Below are 24568 nucleotides of genomic sequence, written 5' to 3'. Positions count from 1 at the left end.
ACGTAGAAGAAGAGGGAGGCCAAAGATTCGCTGGTTAGATGGAGCTGCCAGTGACTGCCGTATTCTGGGGGTACCAAATTGGAAAGCGGCCACACTGGATAGGGACAGGTAGAGGGAGCTGTTGGAGGAGGCCAGGACCCACACCGGGTTGTCGTGCCCCTGATGATGATGACTATCTATATATTATTATATATCTATATACAAACCTCTACTCTGTGGAGACCCATATGATCCTATTAGGATTGGACATGGTCGAAATAAGAATATATTATTTTATATTTTAAAAATTAATACAATGTCTTACTCTGATAAAACGGATAATATTATATGTGTTCATAAAATTATAATTATGTTATAATTCAGTAAAGGGGGTAGGAGTTTAGAGTAATTACATATATAACAAATTAATTACCAAAATTTATAACCCTATTTTTCATGGTTACATGTAAGTTGTACGTATGCAGTTTATCGTGGGACACTTATTCGTGCGCCGCAGTACGTGAAACATGAGTTCGTATAACATTTTATCAAATGACGAGTTCTTTGTTGAACATTTCACCGTGGCATACATTTTGTACGTATCTTACAAAATGCGGCGATAGTTTGCAAATAGTACTGTTACAATTAGATTAACTCTAACTATAAAGACATCTCATAAAATTTGCCACATGTTGTAGCATACGTACAAATATACTCCACGGTAAAATGTTCAATGAAGAACTCGTCATTTGATTAAATGTTACACGAACTGCAGCGCACTAATAAATGTCCTGCGGTGAATTAATGTTTACGTACAAATTTCCGGATACGATTTTTCATTGAGCAATTACTGCAGTAATAATTAAACATGTAAACAAACAATACTTACTTGGGTAGTATAAGATAGAAGAAGTAAGTACAACCTTTATTATTACTTGTTTTACATACGATTTCATGTTCAAGTGTACACTTCGGTGTCTTGACATATTATAATTAGACCACATTTTATATACAAGGTGAGTACCAGCCCATTGCTCACCATCATTAAACATTTTCGCACCCCTATCTCTCATGTAGTAATAAAACAACTTACTGTAGAAAGGAAAAAGGACGTAATCTACACAAAAAGTTTTTGTTGTGGTTTTTATTCAAAGCTAAAATACAAAATAGAATAAAAATATAACCGTAAAGTGCATGATAATTAATAATTTGGTTTTTATATTCATATTCTGATATTAATTATTGGGTTAAATAAAATAAAACCATAAAAATCTATGGTTAAGTCGCTTTTCCCACTTTATTCTTTTTTTTTATGATTGCCAGCTAAATTAAGATAATAAATCGGTATTTTTAGCTTACATTCATTGGATACAACGTGTATTAATTATTCTTTTTTCTTTTCTTTCAACCATGTCCGATCCTAATAGGATCATATGGGCCTCCACAGAGTAGAGGTTTGTATTGACAGATTTTGTTTTTTACGAGAAATGGATGTCAGCCACTTGCTCAACCTATTAGGTCCATACCCTGACACACACAAATTGAAAAACAATATGTGTACTTGCCAGACCCAGGATTCGAACCTAGGACCCACGGCGTTATAGTCCAACGCTTAAGCCGCGCGGCTACCGTGGGTATACAACGTTATTATCCAATAAAACCTATTTTGAAAAAAAATGAGGGTTACATCCTTTTTCCTTTCTACAGTTGAAGTACATTTATTTTGACAATCTATTTATGAAAGATAAAGTAAATATTACAACCAGATACAATAAGACAATGTTTATATCGACGCAGTCTCCAAGCAAAGAAAATGCTCACATCGATACCTCCCCTTATCGTTATATTTCTCGCCTATACACAACACACGAGAACAAACCTAACAAAATGCAGTCAGGCCTGTAGAGAAATCAGACTATAAAATGAAATATTTAATCAGAATACTTATCATTAAGTGTATCGTTCTCAGCCAGTGCACATCTTTCATACAAACTCTCCTCTGAGTAGCACCTCTCAAACTCGTTTAGCAAACATGAAGATTTTTGTAAGTGACTTATACGAATTGGATTTTAATATTTAATACTTAATCATGCACGTGCACAATGTTGATTTATCAAAGTAAAAAATATTGTGGTGATATTATTGTGATATAACTATTTAGAAATGCTCATGAAGACTTCTGAATTAATTATTATTATAAATTGTATAGTTTAAAGCCGCTACAAATGTTGGACTTTGTTTTGCGTAGTTCCCGGGTCTTTTCAAATGTTTCAATATTCATTTTTCTCATTATACACTTAGTTTAAAAAAGTTTGAGAGTGAGTCGATTTTCTGGGCACCGCATCAGTCATACGGTGGATTGGGCTTAGAAGAAATTCTTGATACTCCATTATTTCACACTGTATAGATACGATCCATCTGATTTTCTCTTAGAAATACAGATATACTGTAGTTTAAAAATCAGAATAAATCTATATTTGGAAACGCGGTGTAAACACATACTATGCTATTCTTGATAACGTTGACACGTGTGTCCTAGATAACTATCTTAAAAATCGGGATTATCAGTTTTTTGTTCTCCCAAAGTGTAGAATTAACCTGCCATTGATAATATCAATTGGGCGAGCAATAATTGTATTCAACACAGGATATGGATATATTCCACCTACGAACTTTGTTTATTAAATTCTTAAAATAGTGTTCGTAGTTATCATTTGACGTACTAACGTGTACTTCATATTTTTTGTTTTTAATCTTTTACTAATATTAATTATATTTCCATGTTTTTATTTCTTTCGACCATGTCCGATTCTGATAGGATCATATGGGCCTCCACAGAGTGGAGGTTTGTATTGACAGGTTTTGTTTTTTTTTTTATGAGAAATGGGTGTTTTTATAATACTGTTTTAATACATTTTTTTTCAATAATATGGCGAACGTCTTGACATTGTAATTTGTAACTTGAATTTTGAAAAAAAAAATATCCATGTAAAATATTAACAATTAATAATGGGTGAATCAGGTGTTAATGGAAGAGAAGTTTTAACGAATTACTCCAAATATATTTTATGTACTTACCTATTTCTTTTAATATAATTTGGGTTTTATCAAATAGACTTGATCATTGTTCTATCTTTTAAAACTTATAAACAGTAAAGACTATTTATTTTTTATTATAATGTTTTTATTAGCTCGTATTCTTATTTGTCCGGTGGTTGTTTGTCCAGTACAAATTTTTCAATCGATTTTTAACTAACTTACCGACTAGCTAGACATTTGAAACTTTTAGAATACATCAGAACACAATGACAATGCATTTTTTTAATACTTTCAGCCATCTTTAAGCTGAATTGAAATCATTTTCAGTTAATTCTGTTTTGTATGAAAAGTTATTTCGGAAGAAATCTGTAATCCAATCCACTATTATTGGTTGCTAAGGCGGTGGTCCTAGCAACAAAATTATTAATATATACGTGCGTTACTATGGAAATCAAAATGACATTTCAGTATTCTATATTTGTTTGTTTGTTTGTTTTTTTATTTACTTCATATCAAGTACAAGTTTGAGCATATTGAGCATAATAATTCAACAGAAAATTTAAAAACGTTGTATATAAAAAGTTCTTTTTATCCTGTAATTATTTTGTTTTAAATTCCAAAACTAAACTGTAACCTGGTTCGTTAATTCTTCGTTGTGTTTACATGACTTAGAAGGTTTTTGTGGATCGTTATTTTAAATGACTAGATGTGTTATAGATGCAAATTATTACATAAATGTATAATATATTATTTCGATAATTTTAACATTTTTTTTAACACAATGGGCCATATGAGTTTCAAAAAATAGACCAGCGTTATTGACTTAGTATTTTTAACTGTTCTTAACTTAATATTCTAAATTGTATTATACCAACGTATTATAAGCATGTTAATTCTACTTAAAGTATGACTAAAATTAGTTTCTCAGTACATCCCTCCAGTACCGTTTTCATATATGTATACAGTGAAATGTTCTAATTATAAAATCAAGGTGTCGACAATCTGCGCATGGTTTCAAAACTAAGTATGTTTAATATATTGTAAAAACGATCTATATTATATGTTATCTTTTTAAAAGGATTATCGCTACAATTATGATCCAAGTTACGTAACGCTTTATTTTTTAAATATAATATTATAATAGTTAAGATAAAAATTTATAATTACTAACACAATGAAAAAATCAGTATCAATACCGGTTTTGCGTAAGATGTAGCGGTTATCGGTACAAAGATTTGTGGCAACATCAATTACTATCTTACTACCCATGTGTCTAATAATAAAAAATAAAGTTTTATTGAAGAAAGCACCCTTAGATTTATTTTTCTCTTCCGTTTTCTTAATAAGACAATATGAGATAATAATATATTATTATAACAATGCTTTTTTGAGTGCTGACAAAATCACAAAATACATCATTTATTTAGGGTACCTGGTATTATGGGTATAGATTAAAGAAGGATTTAAGGTAGATGGTTTGTGAAATACAAAAGTATCATGAATCAATCAATCCAGTTTTCGAATATTCACGTCATTCTCATAATAATAATAATATATACAATGTAAAATGTATTAGGCACTCATAAAACCATTGCAGGTAGGTGTATATTGGTATATTATATTATAATCAATTAATGAAAATAGTTTTTATTTATTATTTAAAAATTATCATGGTAATGGCAATAATGCCTTCTAAAATTATCACGTTTTTAATACTAACCTTAAAATATTATTGCATATTATTTAAAAAAAAAAAAAAAAAAACTTTGATCTTCCACTGTCATATTGAAGGAAATTAAAAATCAATATTGAAAAATAATAAATCCAGAGGTCATTTTTTGTAAATTTTAATTTAAAATTAAACATTTAACATTAATAGAAAAATAAAAATAAAAATGTAGGTACCTAATTCATGGAATTTTCTTTATATAAGATATTTCTATCATAGATATCAATAAAAATAGTTTTTTTTTCTTTAAAAACTAGCACCATTACAAATTTTAATTTATTACTTATTACTTACTACTATTACTTACATTTACCATAAAATATGAGACACGTAAAAGTTTCCAAGTGTTTTAGAGTAAGTCAAAACGACTTATTGATATTCACACTAACCACTTTTAAATAAATGATTACTTGGTGGCTTTGGTGATTTATTTTATTAAATATTAACTTGGTGGTAGAATAACACGTTCGCTTTCTAATACATTTTTTTTACGACTTAAATGGTAAGACATAAGTGTAAGTGAAATGTAGGAGACATGTGATCGTAAACGACTTACAGTTCATTGCATTGTTTTCTCTTTGATTGAAAATATAATTACATATATATGACTCTTTATGGCAATCAACCGAATCGTCAATATAACTAGCTATATTAAACTATTTGATCAACTCAGCCAATGGTATTATCAAGATCGTTAATTCACTGTTTATTTATTTAAAATTGTTAAATAATATAGCTTTTAACTGATATCTTAATGATAAACAAATATAAACAAATGGTTTTAGACGCCAATGTATATAATATATTTGTAAACCTTGTCCGATCCTAATAAGGGCCTTCACACAGCGGAGGTTTGTATTAACAGATTTTTGATTTTATAAGAAATGGATGTTAGTCACTTGCTCAACCTATTAGATCCATTACTCAAACACAAATTGAAAAATAATATGTGTATTTGCCAGACCTAGGATTCAAACCTTAATAATATTGTATGCAATTTTATTATGGAAAACCTTCTCTATACTATAAAAAGAAAAGCTACATTCTGCAACGTCTTTCTGTCATATTTTTACGCTCAATTTTATTATACTCAGAGAATTAAAATTTGGTACACAATTATTATGTACAGTGACAATATTCTATTCAAATTTAGAATTATCACTGTATTTTAAATTTGTTCTCCGTACAATGTTCTTATATAACTTACTTTTTTGATGATTTTTGTATAAATCAGATACCTACCCTCACTAATCTGTTATGTGAAAAAATATGGGTGTTATCTATCTACTTTTTTAGATAAATGGAATTAGATTATACCAGTACGAATTGTCATTTTTTCATGTAAAAAAGAGTGAATAGAGGTTCTGGCGAGGGTCAAGGAGGGGAATCTGAATATCAGGAGGCAGAAAAAATACAAAATGTAGATAAGGTAGATACTTTATTTCCATTATTTGATTAGAACGATTGACTTCTAACGGAAGAAAGCGTTTCTGATTGTCATTACATAAATTAATCTTAATAGTTACTATATACAATTTTCATTTTATTTTAATGTAGGTACACAAAATATATTGTTTAAAAATATCTCTAAACGTAAATGTACATTCTAAAAAACAAACAAAGAGATTAATAATTTAAACCTAGACATAGATATGAAAAATATTAATACGTGTTATTTCTTTGTTAAACAATGATGTCTTCAGTGAAACTAAGTAGACTGGAAAGTCTATCATATCACACATTATAAATATCTTTCATGACAATTTTGATACAAAAATATCATCACAGTCACCAGATAGGAACGATCAACAGTTTAATGAAGGCCCCTTAACACTGATTTTTTTTTTCTATTGTGAGCTTTCTATTCTATATTGAGCCCATTGTTAATTTTAATTGTCTATAGTCATTTTGCATAAATATATCTATCACATAATATGTATATCAATCAAAAGATGCTGTAGATAACGTGTTTCCCTAGAAATTATTGATAAAATACTATCCAATAACATTATATTATCTAATTATTTTTAAAATGTTCTAAGTTATTATTAGGTAATATTTCGAGAATAAATTAGGTACAAAGCTCTCAGTAGGATAATACATATATTAAAAATACTACTCAGATTATAATATCTTATTTTCATTAGGGCCCCTAATTATTAGAATAAAAGTCTGTGTATGCCACTGAGAAAAAATATATATGTATTATTTCTTATAATTATATTATTAATTTTATTAATAAGCGTATGTAATAAAATGAAAATGTAAACATTTATTTACATTCTTGTTTCAATGAATTTACGGTTCATAATAATAAGACTGTACGTTAGTATCTAATTTGTTTTCTTTAAATGTAATTGAAATAATTATTGATTATTTTATATTAGTAATCATAAAATAATTAATTGAGTAGAAAATACTATTTATTTCATTCAAAAATTAAAATTTTATAACAAAACTAAAAGCAATTAAGTTTATCTCTATTTCATGAGTTATTGATTTTTTATCTGAACTTAATTTAAATAAAATCATTGTACCATACAAGGAACTCAGAAATAATGGGAACTGAAATACTTAACATGTGTGGAGAAACAGGCAAACGATCACGAGTGTGGAAGAATATGGAATAAACTTAAACACGTGTTAAGAATATGCTTGTATTTCATTCTGACAACTGCTCTCGTTTTTTCTTTATTCAATATTGCTGTATTTGAAATTGCAACATACACTATTGTCTATAATATGTGGTTCATTTTCGTAGGACACACATGCAAAACCCTGCATCAAAATGTAGTGTATTGGATTATAATCCATCGGAATTCTATTTTTTAATCTGTTCTGTGGTACTATATCATTGAAAAGATTCTGAAAAGACCAGTTCCTAAATATTTCTAGGCTTATGATTTTTTTCTAATACAAATTTGTCTTACCAATTTTCAGATTTGCTTAGCACTCGTGGCCGCAGTAACGGCGTCGCCCACCAGATCACGACGAGGAGTAATCCACCAAGGTCCTGAAGACCACGGCTCCGAAAGCAGTATCGGTTCATCAGGCTTCCACCACGAAGTCGAACATGAACATGCCAAATCCCACCAATCAGTCAAACTAGAGCATTTCCACCCAGTCCCAGTATACGTCAAGAAAGAACATTCGCATCTTCTGAAGGAGCCATTGTCAAAGGGAAAGTCTGAACATGGCATCAAGCTTCTTCACCCAAAGACCGAGCATAATCATGGATACGGATTAGTCCTTGAAGAACATCGTTCGGATCTCCATCATGAAGGACACGGACAAGATAACCACGGATTCTCAGAACACAGCGATCACATTTCAGAAATTGAACATATTCCTGAGCAACATGAGCAAATTTCAGAGCATTCTCAAGGTATTTCAGATGATGGTGGACACGAGAGTCATGGGTGGGGTGCAGGATCTGAACATCTTCTCACATACGAATCGCAAGGTCTTCATGATGATGCAGGACATTACCAGTACAGTCCGATTGATCTTTCCCATTTGGGAGGGCACGAAGCTGAAGGCGGTGAAGGTCACTAAGCTAGTATAGTTCTCGTTGTTCGCTACTTATTATTTAATTATTAAGTTTATTATATTTTACTTACTGTCTGTGTTATTTTTTTATTATTTTGACTCGGCATGATTGTTTGTTGATAATCTGTGATGTCATGATGTAAAGGGCTTTATGTTTGCAAAGCGCATGCTGCTTCGAAATGTTGATTAAACATTCAATAAAAATATTTAAAAATCAATACAATTTTATTTATTAATACTTACATATTTTGTCCACAAAATGTTTTAAACAGACTTATCATATAAATCCCACTAAAATTTACAATAAATAGGTTAACTTTACTAACTACAGGTAAAAATATATATTATATAATTTTTTTTTTTTTTTTTTTTCGACCATGTCCGATCCTGATAGGATCATATGGGCCTCCACAGAGTGGAGGTTTGTATTGACAGAATTTGTTTTTTACGAGAAATGGATGTCAGCCACTTGCTCAACCTATTAGGTCCATACCCTGACACACACAAATTGAAAAACAATATGTGTACTTGCCAGACCCAGGATTCGAACCTGGGACCCACGGCTTTATAGTCCGACGCTTATGCCGCGCGGCCACCGTTTATATAATACCGGGCACGAAACAATATCATGAAAGCTTTTTCATAATATCCATATTCCATTGGAGATATCAATGCGCGGTAGTATCTCAAACCTTAAATATCTTAACACTAAAGAATGTAATGATGCTTTATACGTTTATGTATCCACTCTTTTGCTTATATTTTTTGTGAGTTTAGTGATGATTATAATATTGCATTTCATATTTTTCATGTTTCACAATCAATAATTTTGTTGGTTAATTTCTTACCGTCTTGTTTACTGAAATTTCAAAGAAACTACTGATAATAATATTAATATATACGTGGTGTGTGGAGTGGATAAGAAAGCAGACAAGGGTTTGCGATGTAATAGAGTTTATTAAAAGCCTTAAATGGACATGAGCTGGACACATAGCTCGAAGAAGAGACAATCGTTGGACAAATCAAATCATCCAGTAGTATCCAAGAAGTACAAAACGTCCGCAAGGTAGACCTAGAGGCCGCTGGATCGATGAAATGATAAAGTTATGTGGAAGTACGTGGCAAAGCAATGCAAAGGACCGAGAGAAGTGGAAGCAGCTTGAAGAGGCCTTCATCCAGCAGTGGATATATTCAGGCTGATGATGATGATGATACGTGGTTTGCGTGAATTTTTAAAATAAACTTACGAGATTATAACAACGACACGCTTTAAAGGTCACTTATCTCTTATTCATCAAGTAAAATCGTTATTATTTTTTTTTCAATCTACTGAATTTAAAAAATTTTAGCTGACATCTCTGCGAAATACAATTACAACAGAGGCAATGGTACGACATTAGCTTTTATCAAAAATATAAAAGATTTTATAAAAAAATCACCATAAGAGATATTAATTTATTTGTCAAACACCTTTTATAGTCTAATATCAGAACAATAAGTATTGCTATATTACTTTCGCAATTAAATTCTTGTGCCATAGTAAAATTACCAGCTATTTTTTTATTCCTACTGTTTTTAGTCATCATCATCATCATCAGGGGCGCGACAACCTGGTGTGGGTCCTGGCCTCCTCCAACAGCTCCCTTCGCCTGTCTCTATCCAGTGTGGCCGCTTTTCAATTTGGTACCCCCAGAATACGCCAGTCACTGGCAGCTCTATGCAACCAGCAAATCTTTGGCCTCCCTCTTCTTTTACGTCCTATTGGATTGCTGGACATCACTCTCTTTGCCGGTTCATTGTCATTCATACGTTGCACATGACATAGCCATCGCAGTCTCTCAATCTTAATTGATTGAACTGCGCTGCAATCTTCGTACAGCCTGTATAGCTCAGCATTATATCTTCTCCTCCAATTGGTGCCATCCCTGATCGGTCCATATACCTATACGGCGGAGAATTTTTCTTTCAAAGATGTTCAGGGCTCGTTCATTTCGCAGAGTTAATGTCCAGGTTTCCGATGCGTAAGTGAGCACTGGCTTTACAAGTGTCTTGTAAAGAATGCCTTTAGTTCGGCGAGATAGTATGCGGGACTTAAAATATCTTAACAGGCCAAAGTAGCATTTATTCGCAGACATGATTCTCTTGTTGATTTCTTCTGTAATATCATTATGTCGAGTTCCAAATCCAAAGGTATATGTACTGTTTTTAGTATGTAGAATCAACTGTTGATTTATAAATTTAATACACGGTACTGTTCGTAATAATTATTTCCAGTAAAATATTTCAGAAGGTATATTACTATATCTACAATATGATCGGTGAGATCGGAGTTGCAAATATAATTAATGTTATTGTGTTAATTATATTATATCAACCATCAAGCCAATTTTCATCGGCCGCCCATTCGATACACTAACAGAATGCTACAAGAGCAATCTATGTGGTACAAGTTGACATGGAAACGAATACAATCGTATGCTTGGGTCAAGTAGGTACCTACTATATTGACATAATCGGAATTTTACTCTCCGTTACAACATAGTACAGATACAAGCACTCATTTTTTTTATTAATAACTAGGTGAAATATAAAAGGGTTAACCTCCATTTTTTAAATATACGACAATTACTCTCAGGTATATTAAAAAAATGACGGAAGTAGCTCAATATTGTCTATTCATAAAGTAATAATAATATAACCTAATCATTATATGGTATCTATCTACTATATACGTATATTTTTGTTTTTACTTTTAGGTACATATAGATAGGGCTCGAAATGGACCGCAGCGCACCGGAGCGCCGTTTTGGTTCATGAAATCTTTAAAATTATCGCTATTTCTCGTGGAAAAAAATAATTCGACCATCTTAGCTAGATAAGCCATGGGTATAATAAAAAAATCAACACACTTATTTTTATACAATATACTTACATAAAACTAGATAACTATGTTAATATTTTCGGAAAATGATTTAGCGCTCAGGCCCCTGATGTTAGAACATGCGAGTGCCAGCTGCCCGGTCGACATGACGTCATATGACATCATTGTGACGTACTACCGGAGTGATAATAGCGCTCGAGAATATAACGCTACTCCGTCAGCGGCGCTATTCATTGTCACCATACACATATAGGTGTTTCATCGTAATAATATCTACGGTGGGCACTGCGCGCGGGCGGCATGCTTCGAGCGTGTATTGGCTGACGTTACAATTACGTCATGTTGTCTGGTGCCACACGAGTCGATAGTTAGGAAATCGCGGTGCTGGTTCGTAAAATTTACCATTTCGAGCGCTGCATATATATAAATCAATACTCTTTTAAATGCAAGTTATCTCAAATTGCAAGCTTTGTCTATTTTCTACTATCTCAAGTAGGTAAGTACCATAATATTATATTTAGAGTGAATTAACTTTTTGAGTCTATTCATAACACAAGGTATAAAACTATAAAGCTTTAAACTTACATTAATATTATGGGCATAAACAATCTTTAACGGCCCACGTGCTCGTCGTAGGTCAAAATTGAGTTTTTATTGTATTTTCAAACCATGATCCTGGACACTCCTTAAACGTTGTAGATAATCTATTTATATAATTTTGAAGCCTTATTATCCTTTATAGTTATTTTAAACATTTGATGACTGCATAAACTATTGTTGTTACATAAAATAGTATTCTTTTAAACCTCTCGCTCTAATGTTTTAGAATATAGTCATATTTCGGTACATAACTGTGCAGTGGTGTTAAGATTTTTTACATTTATTAATTTTTAAACGCATTTATAAAACCATTAGTATAATTTATTACGAGATAATTTTTGTAAAATATTCACGATAGAAAATTATATTGATAATCTCTGTGATCCCAAATTTGACAAGAATTAGGCATTTTAATATTCAGATAATCGGCAAGATTAACACATTTGAAGATGATTCTAAAGATACTTATTATAAGCTATGTCTTTGACCATTCAAGTGTGATAAATATCTTATGAATAATGATTGCTTTATAATAATTATTGACCTAAGAATAAGGTAGTGTTTTTTTGAAATACGCCATTTCTTTTGTCGTTCCCCAGTGATTAAGCTACAACATACGGCCGTAGCCATAAACTGACAAACTATAATTAAAGTAGGGAGTAAAATTATGTTAACGCGCGTGTTTGAACATGTACCGTTTAAAAAAAAATAAAAAAAAATTCGATTAGGTACATGTTCAAACACGCGCGTTAACATAATTTTACTATATACTAATGTACCCCCTTAATTGCAATATGCCAATAAAAAATATTGACCAACTCACAGGTACAAAATTATTATCGTCTAAATTCTAGAAAATATATCATAATGCGTAAATATACAAAAAAACTTAAGTACTCATTTTATTTGTATAAACATAAAGTATGTTTATATAAACTAGACGCTGAGGAAAGCAGTAGTATCAGTGAAATTGTAATTATAATTTACGTAATTTTATTTTAATCTTATACGCAGTGTTGCCAGTAAATATACATTATGTAAGAGTTGGTTGATATTATTAAGTTGCAGATATCTTATTAGTGCCTGGGAAAGTCAATACGTAATACAAATGTCACGTAAAACTGAATTTACTCCATAAAATAAATGATTATTTAATTATAGGATAAAGTTACATGACATTTTGATCGTATTGATTATATAATTTATTATCTTGGTCATTAAATTTCAAAGAATAAATAAAATTTGTATATAAAAGATATCGATCCAAAATGAAAGTTTGGTGAATGTCATATTGTTGGTTTAAATCTGTAATAATCGAATTTATCCAAGATTCAAACCTAAAGAGTTTGTGTTACATTATTTTATATTGATGAAAATCACGTAGATGTCAGCCAAATAGTTTTTTTTTAAAGATTGGTTTTAATCAAGGCCTGAACAAAAACGATGCATGAGTGCGAGTGAGAAAGTATTCGGCACCCTTATAATCTCTGCGACACGCGTTAGAGTAAGACAATAGGTCTACATATTTTTGAGTCAGTTTCCAAAAGTATCGCTGGCAAATCGTGGTGAATCGCTTCACGTAGCATCGATAATCTGCGAGTTCGTGTTGCTAAATTTGCTATTTTTTGTGTTAAACATAAAGTCAGTGGTATATATTTTTAGTTAATTAAGTAGGAAAGGTGGTTTTGCGTATTGTATTAAAATATGGTAGTCGTACTGATAAGCAAGAAGATGGTATTACGTTTCATAGGTAAGTTGATACATGTTCGTGACAATTTATTTGTATATTATTATTTATTTTAATATCAGTGACCTAGTGTTTCTTTAAAATAACTTCAATTATGGATATCTTTACCTAATGGTTGCATTTTGACCGCTTAAAAATACTATATAACGTAAAAAAATAGAAAATTATATTTAAATTCTGAGCGTCTAGTGCGAGCACTAGCGAAATAGTCTATGGTCTCGAACATTTGTAGGCGAATGCGTTCGTTCGCCCACAAACCAAACGCACGGCACGTAGCTTCATTTAGCAATGCAACGGATGGCGTCTAGATGTATCTATAGTCTATGGTTTTAATAATGACAGAAAATAATTTATTGCAAGATAAAAAGAACTTTTTATATACAATGTTTTTAAATTTTCTGTTGAATTATGCTCAATATGCTCAAACTTGTACTTGATAATAATATGAAGTAAATAAAAAACAAACAAAAATATAGAATACTGAAATGTCATTTTGATTTCCATAGTAACGCACGTATATGTTAATAATTTAGTTGCTAGAACCAATAATAGTCTTTTACTTTTTACGGATTTTTCTGAAATAACTTTCCATACAAAACAGAATTAACTGAAAATGAATTCAATTCTGCTTAAAGATGGCTAAAAGTATTAAAAGAATGCATTGGCATCATGTTCTGATATATTCGTCTGTTTTGTTTTTTTTGCTTTTGCTTGTCGGGAAGCAATATTTGTACTGGATAAACAACCACCGGACAAACAAGAATACGAGCTAATAAAAACGTTGTAATAAAATACTATACTATTGAGATTTTAAGCCAAAGGGTTGAAGAGATAATAATTTAATAAACTTAATGAAAGAAAGATTGGTAATACAAATTGATTAGCTTTACCATTACTATATTCCTATCGATAATTCGTCGAATAATTATTTTCCGACTGCTTTTCTACAAGTCATGCTTCTCTTGAATCTTCATTTTTGCTCTTGAGACATTTTTGTCTGTTATCGCAAGGGATGGTTTCCAATCCTAGTGTCTTAAAGAATTTGAATTTACGTGTGCCTGTCAATTACCTACGTGGTCGCAGCCATGATCTATTCTCGTAATGGGACGACTGGCCTCCGGACAATTGGACGCCGCACTGTCGTAGACACGTGTAGACGTGGTATTTTAATCAGTTTCTATCTACTACTTAGTAGTTTGAATTTATTTTACTCTTAACATAATGTATTCTTTATCGCGGATTGAGAATTACCATGCCTAAGGCTTTATATTAAATAAAAAACTCTTTTTTCGTTGGAACTTAAACATATGCACGATTAAATCGTTATTTACGTCTGCATATTTACATTCTTACCGACTATTAAATCATAATATTATCATTGAAGTATAAATAATAATGTTGAATATTTTTTTAAGGTACCTATAAGTACCTAACGTCTATTTATTTTCGAATTCCGTGGCGTCCAGTTGTCCGGTGCCAAATCATCCTAGACCCTCTATTCTCGCTTGGAACCGTTTTCTCGTGGCAAGCCTATCAGACACAATAGCGAGGGGTGCAATACTAGTCAATGCGCCCAAAGATATAGACATTTTCTGTGACGTCCTATGTATTTTGTTTTCGAAATTTATATTTTTCTGTATGAAACTGTATGTTTTTTTTTTTCAAAATTTTATTTCGGCCCACGTGCTCGTCGTAGGTCAAAATTGAGTTTTTATTGTATTTTCAAACCATGATCCTGGACACTCCTTAAACGTTGTAGATAATATATTTATATAATTTTGAAGCCTTATTATTTTTTATAGTTATTTTAAACATTTGATGACTGCATAAAGTATTTTTGTTAGATAAAATAGTATTCTTTTAAACCTCTCGCTCTAATGTTTTAGAATATAGTCATATTTCGGTACATAACTGTGCAGTGGTGTTAAGATTTTTTACATTCATTAATTTTTAAACGCATTTATAAAACCATTAGTATAATTTATTACGAGATAATTTTTGTAAAATATTCACGATAAAAAATTATATTGATAATCTCTGTGATCCCAAATTTGACAAGAATTAGGCATTTTATTATTCAAAAAATCGGCAAGATTAAAACATTTGAAGATGATTCTAAAGATACTTATTATAAGCTATGTCCTTGACCATTCAAGTGTAATAAACATCTTATGAATAATGATTGCTTTATAATAATTATTGACCTAAGAATAAGGTAGTGTTTTTTTGAAATACGCCATTTATTTTGTCATTCCCCAGTGGTTAAGCTACAACACACGGCCGTAGCCATAAATTGACAAACTATAATTGAAGTAGGGGAAATATAGTTAGTAGTAAATGTTTAAAATAACTATAAAGGATAATAAGGCTTTAAAATTATATAAATAGATTATCTACAACGTTTAAGGAGTGTCCAGGATCATGGTTTGAAAATACAATAAAAACTCAATTTTGACCTTCGACGAGCATGTCCCCCCTTGTATATATTTTTTTCTTCTCTTTTGTTAGGGTAATATATTTTGTTATAATGTAAATATCTTGTTGTGAACGTCTTGAATTTAGATTTGTTATATCCACAATATTTTGCTATCTTAAATAAATAAATAAATAAAATTACAACCATACTAAAAAATAGTTGTGACTTGGTCACGTAGCAACTCTTTACTAATGCACATTTAGGAAACTAAAGATGACATTGAAGTTAATGACCCACCAAACCAAACCCGCCCCGCACCACACCAGGTCTTAAGCGGGCGTATCAGGGGAACGTATCAGGAGCAGTTACTCAAGTCACTGAGGTCGCCATACACTCAAAATGTACTTCGACAGAATATACGTGAAATATGAAATATAAAAAAAAAACATGAAATAAATTGTAATAAATAACAAAAGTTAATACAAAATCGAAGAATTAAAGAAATCAACTTACATATTAATTTCTAATCTAAAACTTAGGCAAAATTCTTCACAGTACTTCAATGCTGACCTTACAGGGCATAATTTGCATCGTAATAACATCATGCATGTCTCGGTTCGCTACTAGGAATATCTCTATATCAGTTATTCACGACTTGTTTGTTTTAAATTAGACTTTTTAATAATAACAATATAATATAAAAGCATCTTATATAATTATTGAGAATTAGGTAAATATATTCTTATTTTTTTTACCGATGTTTTGATCACGATCCGCTGCCATATCGCCTATTCTCGTTTGAGTAAGGACCTGCTGTTTAAAACTTTTCTCTTACCCATATCTTCCGTTGATGTTCTCAATTATATATGTTAGTCACAGCACTACTCTGTGCCGTTAAAATTTGGGACAATGTACCGAAATGTGTGTAATGTCCTCCCAAATATCACATTCATCGCAAAGCTGTAAATTGCTTCTCTCCATTATAACATCAATTGTTTTGCCAATGTTGTGGTCTGGTCTTTGTTTTATTATCTGCTTGAAATCAGTTTTGCTCAGAGATGACTCAAGTTAGAATTTGGATCGTTGACTCTACAGTGCGAAGCAGGGCTTGAAATGGACCGGAGCGCGCCGTTCCTGTTCCTAAAATCAGTAAAATTATCGCTCCGTCTCGTAGAAAAAATAATTTGACCATATTATAATAGAAAATGAAATACACATAAAATTAGTTTTTTAACTATGTAAATATTTTCAGAAAACAGTCGAGTGCTCCGGTTCGTAAGCTTTTCCATTTTGAGAGCTGCTCCGATGTAGTTCTTAGCTGCTTTACAAAAAAGTCTCGTAACACAATTTTTTTACAAGAGATGCTTGTTAACCCATGCCGCACGACTTCTGTCATCTTGACCAAACGTCTGTCACTCTGCAGCGATGTTACAAAGGTGATCTACGCGGTGCACTTCTCAGATGACAAGAAGCGCGGGATATGACGATGTTCGGACAAAAATGCCGCGAATTATGATCGAACTATGCACTAATGGTGCTGGAGCATGATAAAATGAAGAACGTAAGCAATTAATTAGTTATTATTTCAATATAGCCACAAAAGCACCTTTCCTCATATTTGTGAAAAACAATTAAGAAGTAGAAATAAAACCAAAGTGAGTTCTTTCATTCACGCTAATCAAGAATATAATTATTATGACAACTATAAAGCAAAAAAAACATTAATGGTGTATTGTTCCTGTAGCGAGATATTTTTGTTTGCTCACGAAAGTGTACTGTGATTTTTTTAATCGTTTTAAAATTCCCATGCACTAGACGGAGAAAGTAAAATTATTTTCGGAAGCGCAGAATTAAGAGTTTCTTTTTTGTTATTGTATGATATCAACTGTGTCAATGTCACTCACAGATTAACTCGACTGTTCGAGAAAAAAAACATAACGGGATATACTGTTGACATTCCGGCAGTGCTATAATGCAATTTAATTCCCTCACTAAGCATGTAGGTAAGACACCAAACTAGAATTGCACTTAGCGTTTGTTTTTGTGTAAAAAAAATACTTTTGTATGAGATTAAGTTATTTAAACTTACTTGACATATCGCTCAATAGCTGATGATGTTCTAACCCAAAAATTTGCTGAATTTGAGAAATTATTCAATGCTGTATAACAATTTAAAGCATGTTCAATTCATAGAACAATAGTAGAAGAAAATATTATAATATTAATACTTTCATTATGGTCAATTGTATTGACACAAAATTTATATATGTTTGTATGAGATTATATATGTTTGTATCAGAGTCTATGGATGAGGATTTAGGTATGTATAGTTGTATAATAAATATATATTAAGCGAGTTTATATGTATAATTTTGTTTTTGTTAAAAAATAATGTTATAAAAGTAGGTACCTTGTAAGAGTATTATTAAAGACTAATACCTCATTAGTTAATTTGATTAATTATTTTTCTTAGAATTGACGATTTACACCTCCTGAGTGTAGTATTTTTATTGTTATAAAGAATTTTGACCTATTATTAGGTTTGACGACTTATTATAATAATATGCTGTCCAGTGTATTGTTATTAATAAGATAGGGTTTTTACTAATTAGGTTTTTTACTGACACTTCAACTATTCATAATTTGTTTATTGTATTTTTTGTTGTAATTTCTGACTAAATAGGTATGTAATGGAGTTTTTACCTACTTTATTGTATTGATTTATTATATAAGGTAGAGTTAAGGGTGTTTGTTGTCAGTATGTGTTTGCCTTTGGTGAGTGTACACGACGCCTGAAGATGCCGAAAGGTGAAACCCGGGTTGCAAAAAACGACTTAAATGGAATAGTACAGAGCTTGAATCCATTATAAAATATTATAGTCCTGAATCTTTGATACCATATCTCTTACAGCTGAAAATTGTAGCTCCCTTGACACATGCATAGCTATAATACTATAGCTATGTACTATTATAACATAATATATTATATACTTGAACTTGGCAGTGGCGAAGACTCCTTTTTAGGCGATTATTTAAGGCCTATCTTAAGAATCTTTACAACTATTATTTTATTTGACAAATAATTTACAAGTTTTAAGAATGTAACATTCTTTATTAAACATATTAATTTGAAAAAATCTGTGAGGAATATATGATCACTAGAACACGTGGGAGCGAATCCCAGGAAGCGTGAGGTCAAACCCGCTGGTTGTCGTGTTTTTTATCAAAAGATTTTTCTAGTGGATATATCGCACAGTTAGCGTAAAACCACAGTAAGTGCAAATGACATATTTCAGAGATATTATATGAAGGTTTAAAATTTTCATTTTTTCAGGAATTCTTTGTATTGTAAAACCAAATTATCTATTTTTTTAAATGAAAACTATTAAGCTTGCCATTGCTTCATTTTTACATTATTATAGAGCTCTTAACATTGTGGAGTTATTTCTAATTTAAATCTCGAAAGCAAAAAAAATGCACTTGCTATGGTTTTACACTCACGGTAAAATATATTTCTCATGGGTGTTTTCAAATTATGCATGTTCAATAAAGAATGTTACATATTTAAAGTTTCTAAATTATTTTTTTAAGTAATAAAAAGAGGAAACAGACAGTTACATTTTAATAACAAAACTATGTTTAAAAATAAAATAGTAAAAAGATATTGCAACCAGCAAAGTTTCCATATATAAATTATAATATAGTTAAGCCTAACAAGATAGAAAGTAATAAGAACCTAAATATAAAGAACCTACATAAGAATAATTAAAACTTTTTATATACCACGTTTTAAAATTTTTTGTTGAATGTTATAAACTTGACAATTCTATGTATTAATAATTTATGACAAATAAGGCTATTGTTAACAAATCATTTTTTTGCTGTTTTGCAACAAACAAACAAATATAAAATACGGAAATGTCATTTTGATTTCCATAGTAACGCATGTATATATTAATAATTTTGTTGCTAGGACCACTCCCTTAGCAACCAATAATAGTGGATTGGATTACGAATTTCTTCCGAAATAACTTTTCATACAAAATAGAATTAACTGAAAATGAATTCAATTCTACTTAAAGATGGCTAAAAGTATTAAAAGAATGCATTGGCATCGTGTTCTGATATATTATAAAAGTTTCAAATATATAGCTAGTCGGGAAGTTAGTTAAAAATCGATTGCAACATCTGTACTGGATAAACAGCCACCGGACAAACAATAATACGAGCTAAGAAAAACGTGGTAAAAATGAGGAAGACTGTTGAATAATTATAGACAAAAAGTAACATTTTTATAAATACTTATATAAGTAGGTATATATAGCATATAGTAGGTATTATATTTGTGTTAAGAATTATTGAAATGTATACATAACATGAATGATCTGCGATAGAACAGAAAAAGAGAATTATAAGAAAGGAAAAAAGCATACATTTAAAATACCTACACAAAATTTTGGAGATAGCGTGTTTAAATGAAACTGGTAAACTATTGAAAGGATCAACGGTGGAGAAATACAATATTGTAATTTAAACAAAAGCGCCGATTAAAAGATTTGTGCTTAATTAGAATCACTACGACTGACATGGTACAAAGCTTGGTTTCGCGTAAATCTTGATAATGATTATCTTGTTTTGTAGTATACTATAATAGCGTAATTTTTATGTAAATTAACTGAAATATACCTACTACAAATACTATATCAATATTAAAGATATGAAAATGCTTTGATTATAAGTAAACTAATATAATAAGAATATTGTTAATAAACAATAAAAATAGTTAGGCGCTTATTGATCGTTGAAGATGTGAGGTTTTAATTTCTATTTTGCTTTTTTCCAGCCGCAAACAGTAAATTGGGACGCGTATTTGAGTAAAAATAATAACAAAGTTAAATAAATATTCACGAAAATTTTCTTTGTGCTCTCTCTAATTTAGTAATTACATTCATAGCGGTAAATAGATTAATTGTGTACACAAATAAGCAAATAAGTATAATAATACGACAACTTGATGTGTTTTAGCCGACACTTTCATCCAGATAATTTACGTTTTGCCGGCAAGTAGGCCAAAGTTTCCGCCCGCGTTTACTCTCGACTTGATCTAAAAAAAAAACTTATTTTGCCGCCTTGTCCGGTGGAGTGGAACTCCCTTTCTTAAGCCGTGTCTCTCGCTTTTGCTTCGGTCACAGATGGCAAACAATTTATACTATAACATCCAGTGGCGATGACTAGTAAACGATTATTTTGAGATTAATAACAAGGCCCACTACATACAGACCGCGACACGAAACTGTGAACTGCAATCGTAGTACTACTTATTACTTATACTTCACATAATCTTTGCTGTCCGTATGATAAGCTTCGTTTTATTTGTTTTTCAATGACATTAATATGGACGAAGCATCTAGAAAAAAAAATGACACTCACTTTTTTGTTGGGTCTGCCGAATAGCATAATCTGTTCAAACGCCATCACAATAAAGGTAATATTGCTATAAATTCCCGATGCTTTTTGTCGGGTCTGCCGAATGGTTCGGTTTGAACTGGCTTACTCAAATGAACATTGACACTAGCAACACTGTTCAAACGCCATTACAATAAAGGTGATACTCGTGGTGCAGTGCGTGACGCGCTTGCCTTCTACTCGAGAGTTCCTGGTTTCGATTCCCAGTCAGTACACACATGATTTATGTGTTTTTCTCAAAGCCTGGGTGTTTGTGATTATTCAAAATTACTAACAACCACCTTGTACGAAAAAGCAATGACATGGTTATTATTAATTCTAAAAAAAATAAAGGTGATATTGCTATAAATTCCCGATGCGTGATATCGCATAATGGAAATTGCGTGACGTCTACCTATACATGTGCGAATGTCGCTATGCGCGAATTTACTTGCTAGCTACTGTATTGAGTGCGTTGTCCATTATTAATGCTATTGGTTATATTATATACCTTAAATTAATTTTCTTTTTCGTAATTACCATGTGCATTTCTCTCCCTGGCACCTTGCATTAGAGTAAATTCCTTTGAGCGTAGCAACCTCAGTCTTGGGTATTTTCTCCCAGGGTATTCCCAGGCAAAAATTGTAATAGATGCTCTACATCGCCACAGTAGGGTCCTGTAATACGCTCAATTAAGACCAAGTGTGGTGCGAGGCGGGTTTTGTTTTGGAGGGATTAACTTCAATGTTTATAGAAAATTATGATTATTTTATACTTAAATAAAAATGGTAATACGTTTATTAATATGAACGATATTATATAATATCAAAAATCTTCATTTACTGCGAATATATTACCACATTCTAAGTTTAGCAATAACTAGCACTACCATAAAAAAAATCGCAATTTAGTGCAGCGACCTGACCATAGGCAGCCGAAAAAATAAATCGAGACAGTGAAAAATACAGGTGACAAAATCTCGATAGTAAACGATTAATCACTAAATTATATTTTTATTAAACGAATAATGTACCTACCTATAAGATTGGAAAATATAACATTCTCAAATCTTGTGAAATATTCATTGGGATAAAACTTTGAAAGATTTCTGATTCTGATAAGTGTCTTATTATTATTGTACCTTCGTTCAAGCCACAAAAAGCCATTCATTAATATTAGCGAAATTTGTAAAACGCTTCAGTTACTTTCGCTATAATTAGGTAGGATACTAGTAGAAAAATTGCTAAAACGCATTGGCCGGAATCCGATGAATACAGGACAGGCATGAGTCCCGTTCGGAGTCATATTTTTTCATTGTCTAGTTTGTATGTTTCTGAGATGTTTCCAAATTTTGTATCAACAATAAAATTAATGTTTATCTTTACGTACAAGGATGAATGCTAAAATATTCTAGTAATTTGTGTGCTTATTTAATTAGACACAGTGATATCTATCTAATTCCAATTGTATATCAGGATTGTTGTTTTTATTTAATAAAACGCATTTTTTTTATAGTACTTAATCCACTTTAAAGTAGAATAAGTACTATAAAAAAAATAATTGCGTTTTATTAAATAAAAACAACAATACAATGCAGTTCTACCATGAGTAGACAGTTAACAAAATAAAAGAAAGTATATCAGGATTATTTACAACATAGTTAATGAGTTAAAATTGTGATGATGCCAAATGAAAATATGCACATCGTATAGAAAACGGTAGGCTTTTAGCTAATAGCTTGCTGGATATGATAATAATGAGAAAACACCAATGCACGCAAGCGATAATTTGAATTCTATGAAAATATTAGTAGGTATCGACATTGCTTTTGTTTTTCTAGATGTTGCTGATTTTTTACAACGTTTTTCTTATGACGTATTCTTATTTGTCCGGTACAAATCTTGCAATCGATTTTTAACTAACTCTCCGACTAGCTAGACATTTGAAACTCTTAGAATATATCAGAACACAATGCCAATGCATTTTTTTAAATACTTTTAGCCATCTTTGAGTAGAATTGAATTCATTTTTAGTTAAATCTGTTTTAATGAAAAGTTATTTCGATACAATTATTGGTTGCTAGCGGGTCCTAGCAACTAAATTATTAAATAATAATATATACGTGCGTTACTATGGAAATCAATATGAAATGACATTTCATTATTCAGTATTTCTATCAAGTACAATTTTTTTTCGGTACATATAAAACGGAATACTTACACACAATTTACATTATAAAGTATTTAATAAAACATTGTGTAGGTAATTGTTCAAAAATATTGAAACATAAATTTATAAATTATAAATGTAATTACAATAAAACTGTAATAATACGTGCGTCCATTGATAGCTTTTACATTATTATTACAAAATACTTTATGATTAATTTTATGAACGATTCATAGTTTAAATGAGTTTTAAATTAAATAATTGGCCACAAATACATAATATTATAGTATCAAATTATTTGCAAAAATAGGCACAATTGGGCAGGAAATTAATTGATTAATAGCTCTTGACAGGACGTAATGAAAGATGAAAATATACGTGTTGGTATTTTTTTTTGTCTAAGATTTTTCTGACAGTTATAATTAATATCTATGAGGGTATTTTTTTAAACCGTTTTTTAACCTTATATTTTAGTTGTAAATTTATTCTTTCATCTATATTATCTTTTTTAAATGTCTACTACACCTGGCAAACGGTCAAGATCAATTTTATACTCAATGATTAGGTAGGTACTCGAACTTAACTCGGATGTTTATTTTATTTCATTAAGTCACACTTTCCATTTTCTCCGCCGTGCTTTTCGTGGCGCACAAAAACAATCAGCGTTTTCCACGTTTTGGCAAACTAATTATTATCAGTTGCATTATTGACTGCATCACGACTTCTGAGGTGTTTTTAAAATTCAATTTAAAACTCAATTACTTCCCACTACAATTGCTTTAATTACTTTTCCCGAGCGCCCATTATTTTTAAACAATAATTGTATAAGCGAAGAGCATTTCAATCACAAATCGTGAAAGTATCTTTACGGTATTTGCAGGAATTCACAAGATTTAAAAAAAAATCTTAAAACAGCTCAAATTACCCACTTAATTATTATATTAAGCCAAAAGTTTAAATACTAAACTAAAGACATAAACACTGAAATAAATAATTACAAGATAAAAATAACTT

At 30.8% G+C, this 24568-nt stretch overlaps 1 protein-coding gene across 1 annotated transcript; it reads left to right on the top strand.

Annotated features, from left to right (window-relative positions):
• Positions 1-2011: 2011 nt before the first annotated feature.
• LOC147070585 (uncharacterized) lies at positions 2012-8302 on the top strand. Its single transcript, XM_085949092.1, has 2 exons — positions 2012-2023; positions 7688-8302. The coding sequence occupies exons 1-2, from the start codon at positions 2012-2014 to the stop codon at positions 8300-8302; spliced, it is 627 nt and encodes a 208-aa protein (XP_085805218.1).
• Positions 8303-24568: the final 16266 nt, after the last annotated feature.

This window comes from Rhyacophila brunnea, unplaced genomic scaffold (assembly GCF_057557595.1).
Source record: "Rhyacophila brunnea isolate RB1 unplaced genomic scaffold, BYU_Rbru_1.0 scaffold_21, whole genome shotgun sequence".
Classification (NCBI taxonomy): domain Eukaryota; kingdom Metazoa; phylum Arthropoda; class Insecta; order Trichoptera; family Rhyacophilidae; genus Rhyacophila; species Rhyacophila brunnea.
The sequence above is the reverse complement of the archived record's forward strand: the minus strand, read 5'-3'. Positions and strand labels throughout refer to the sequence as shown.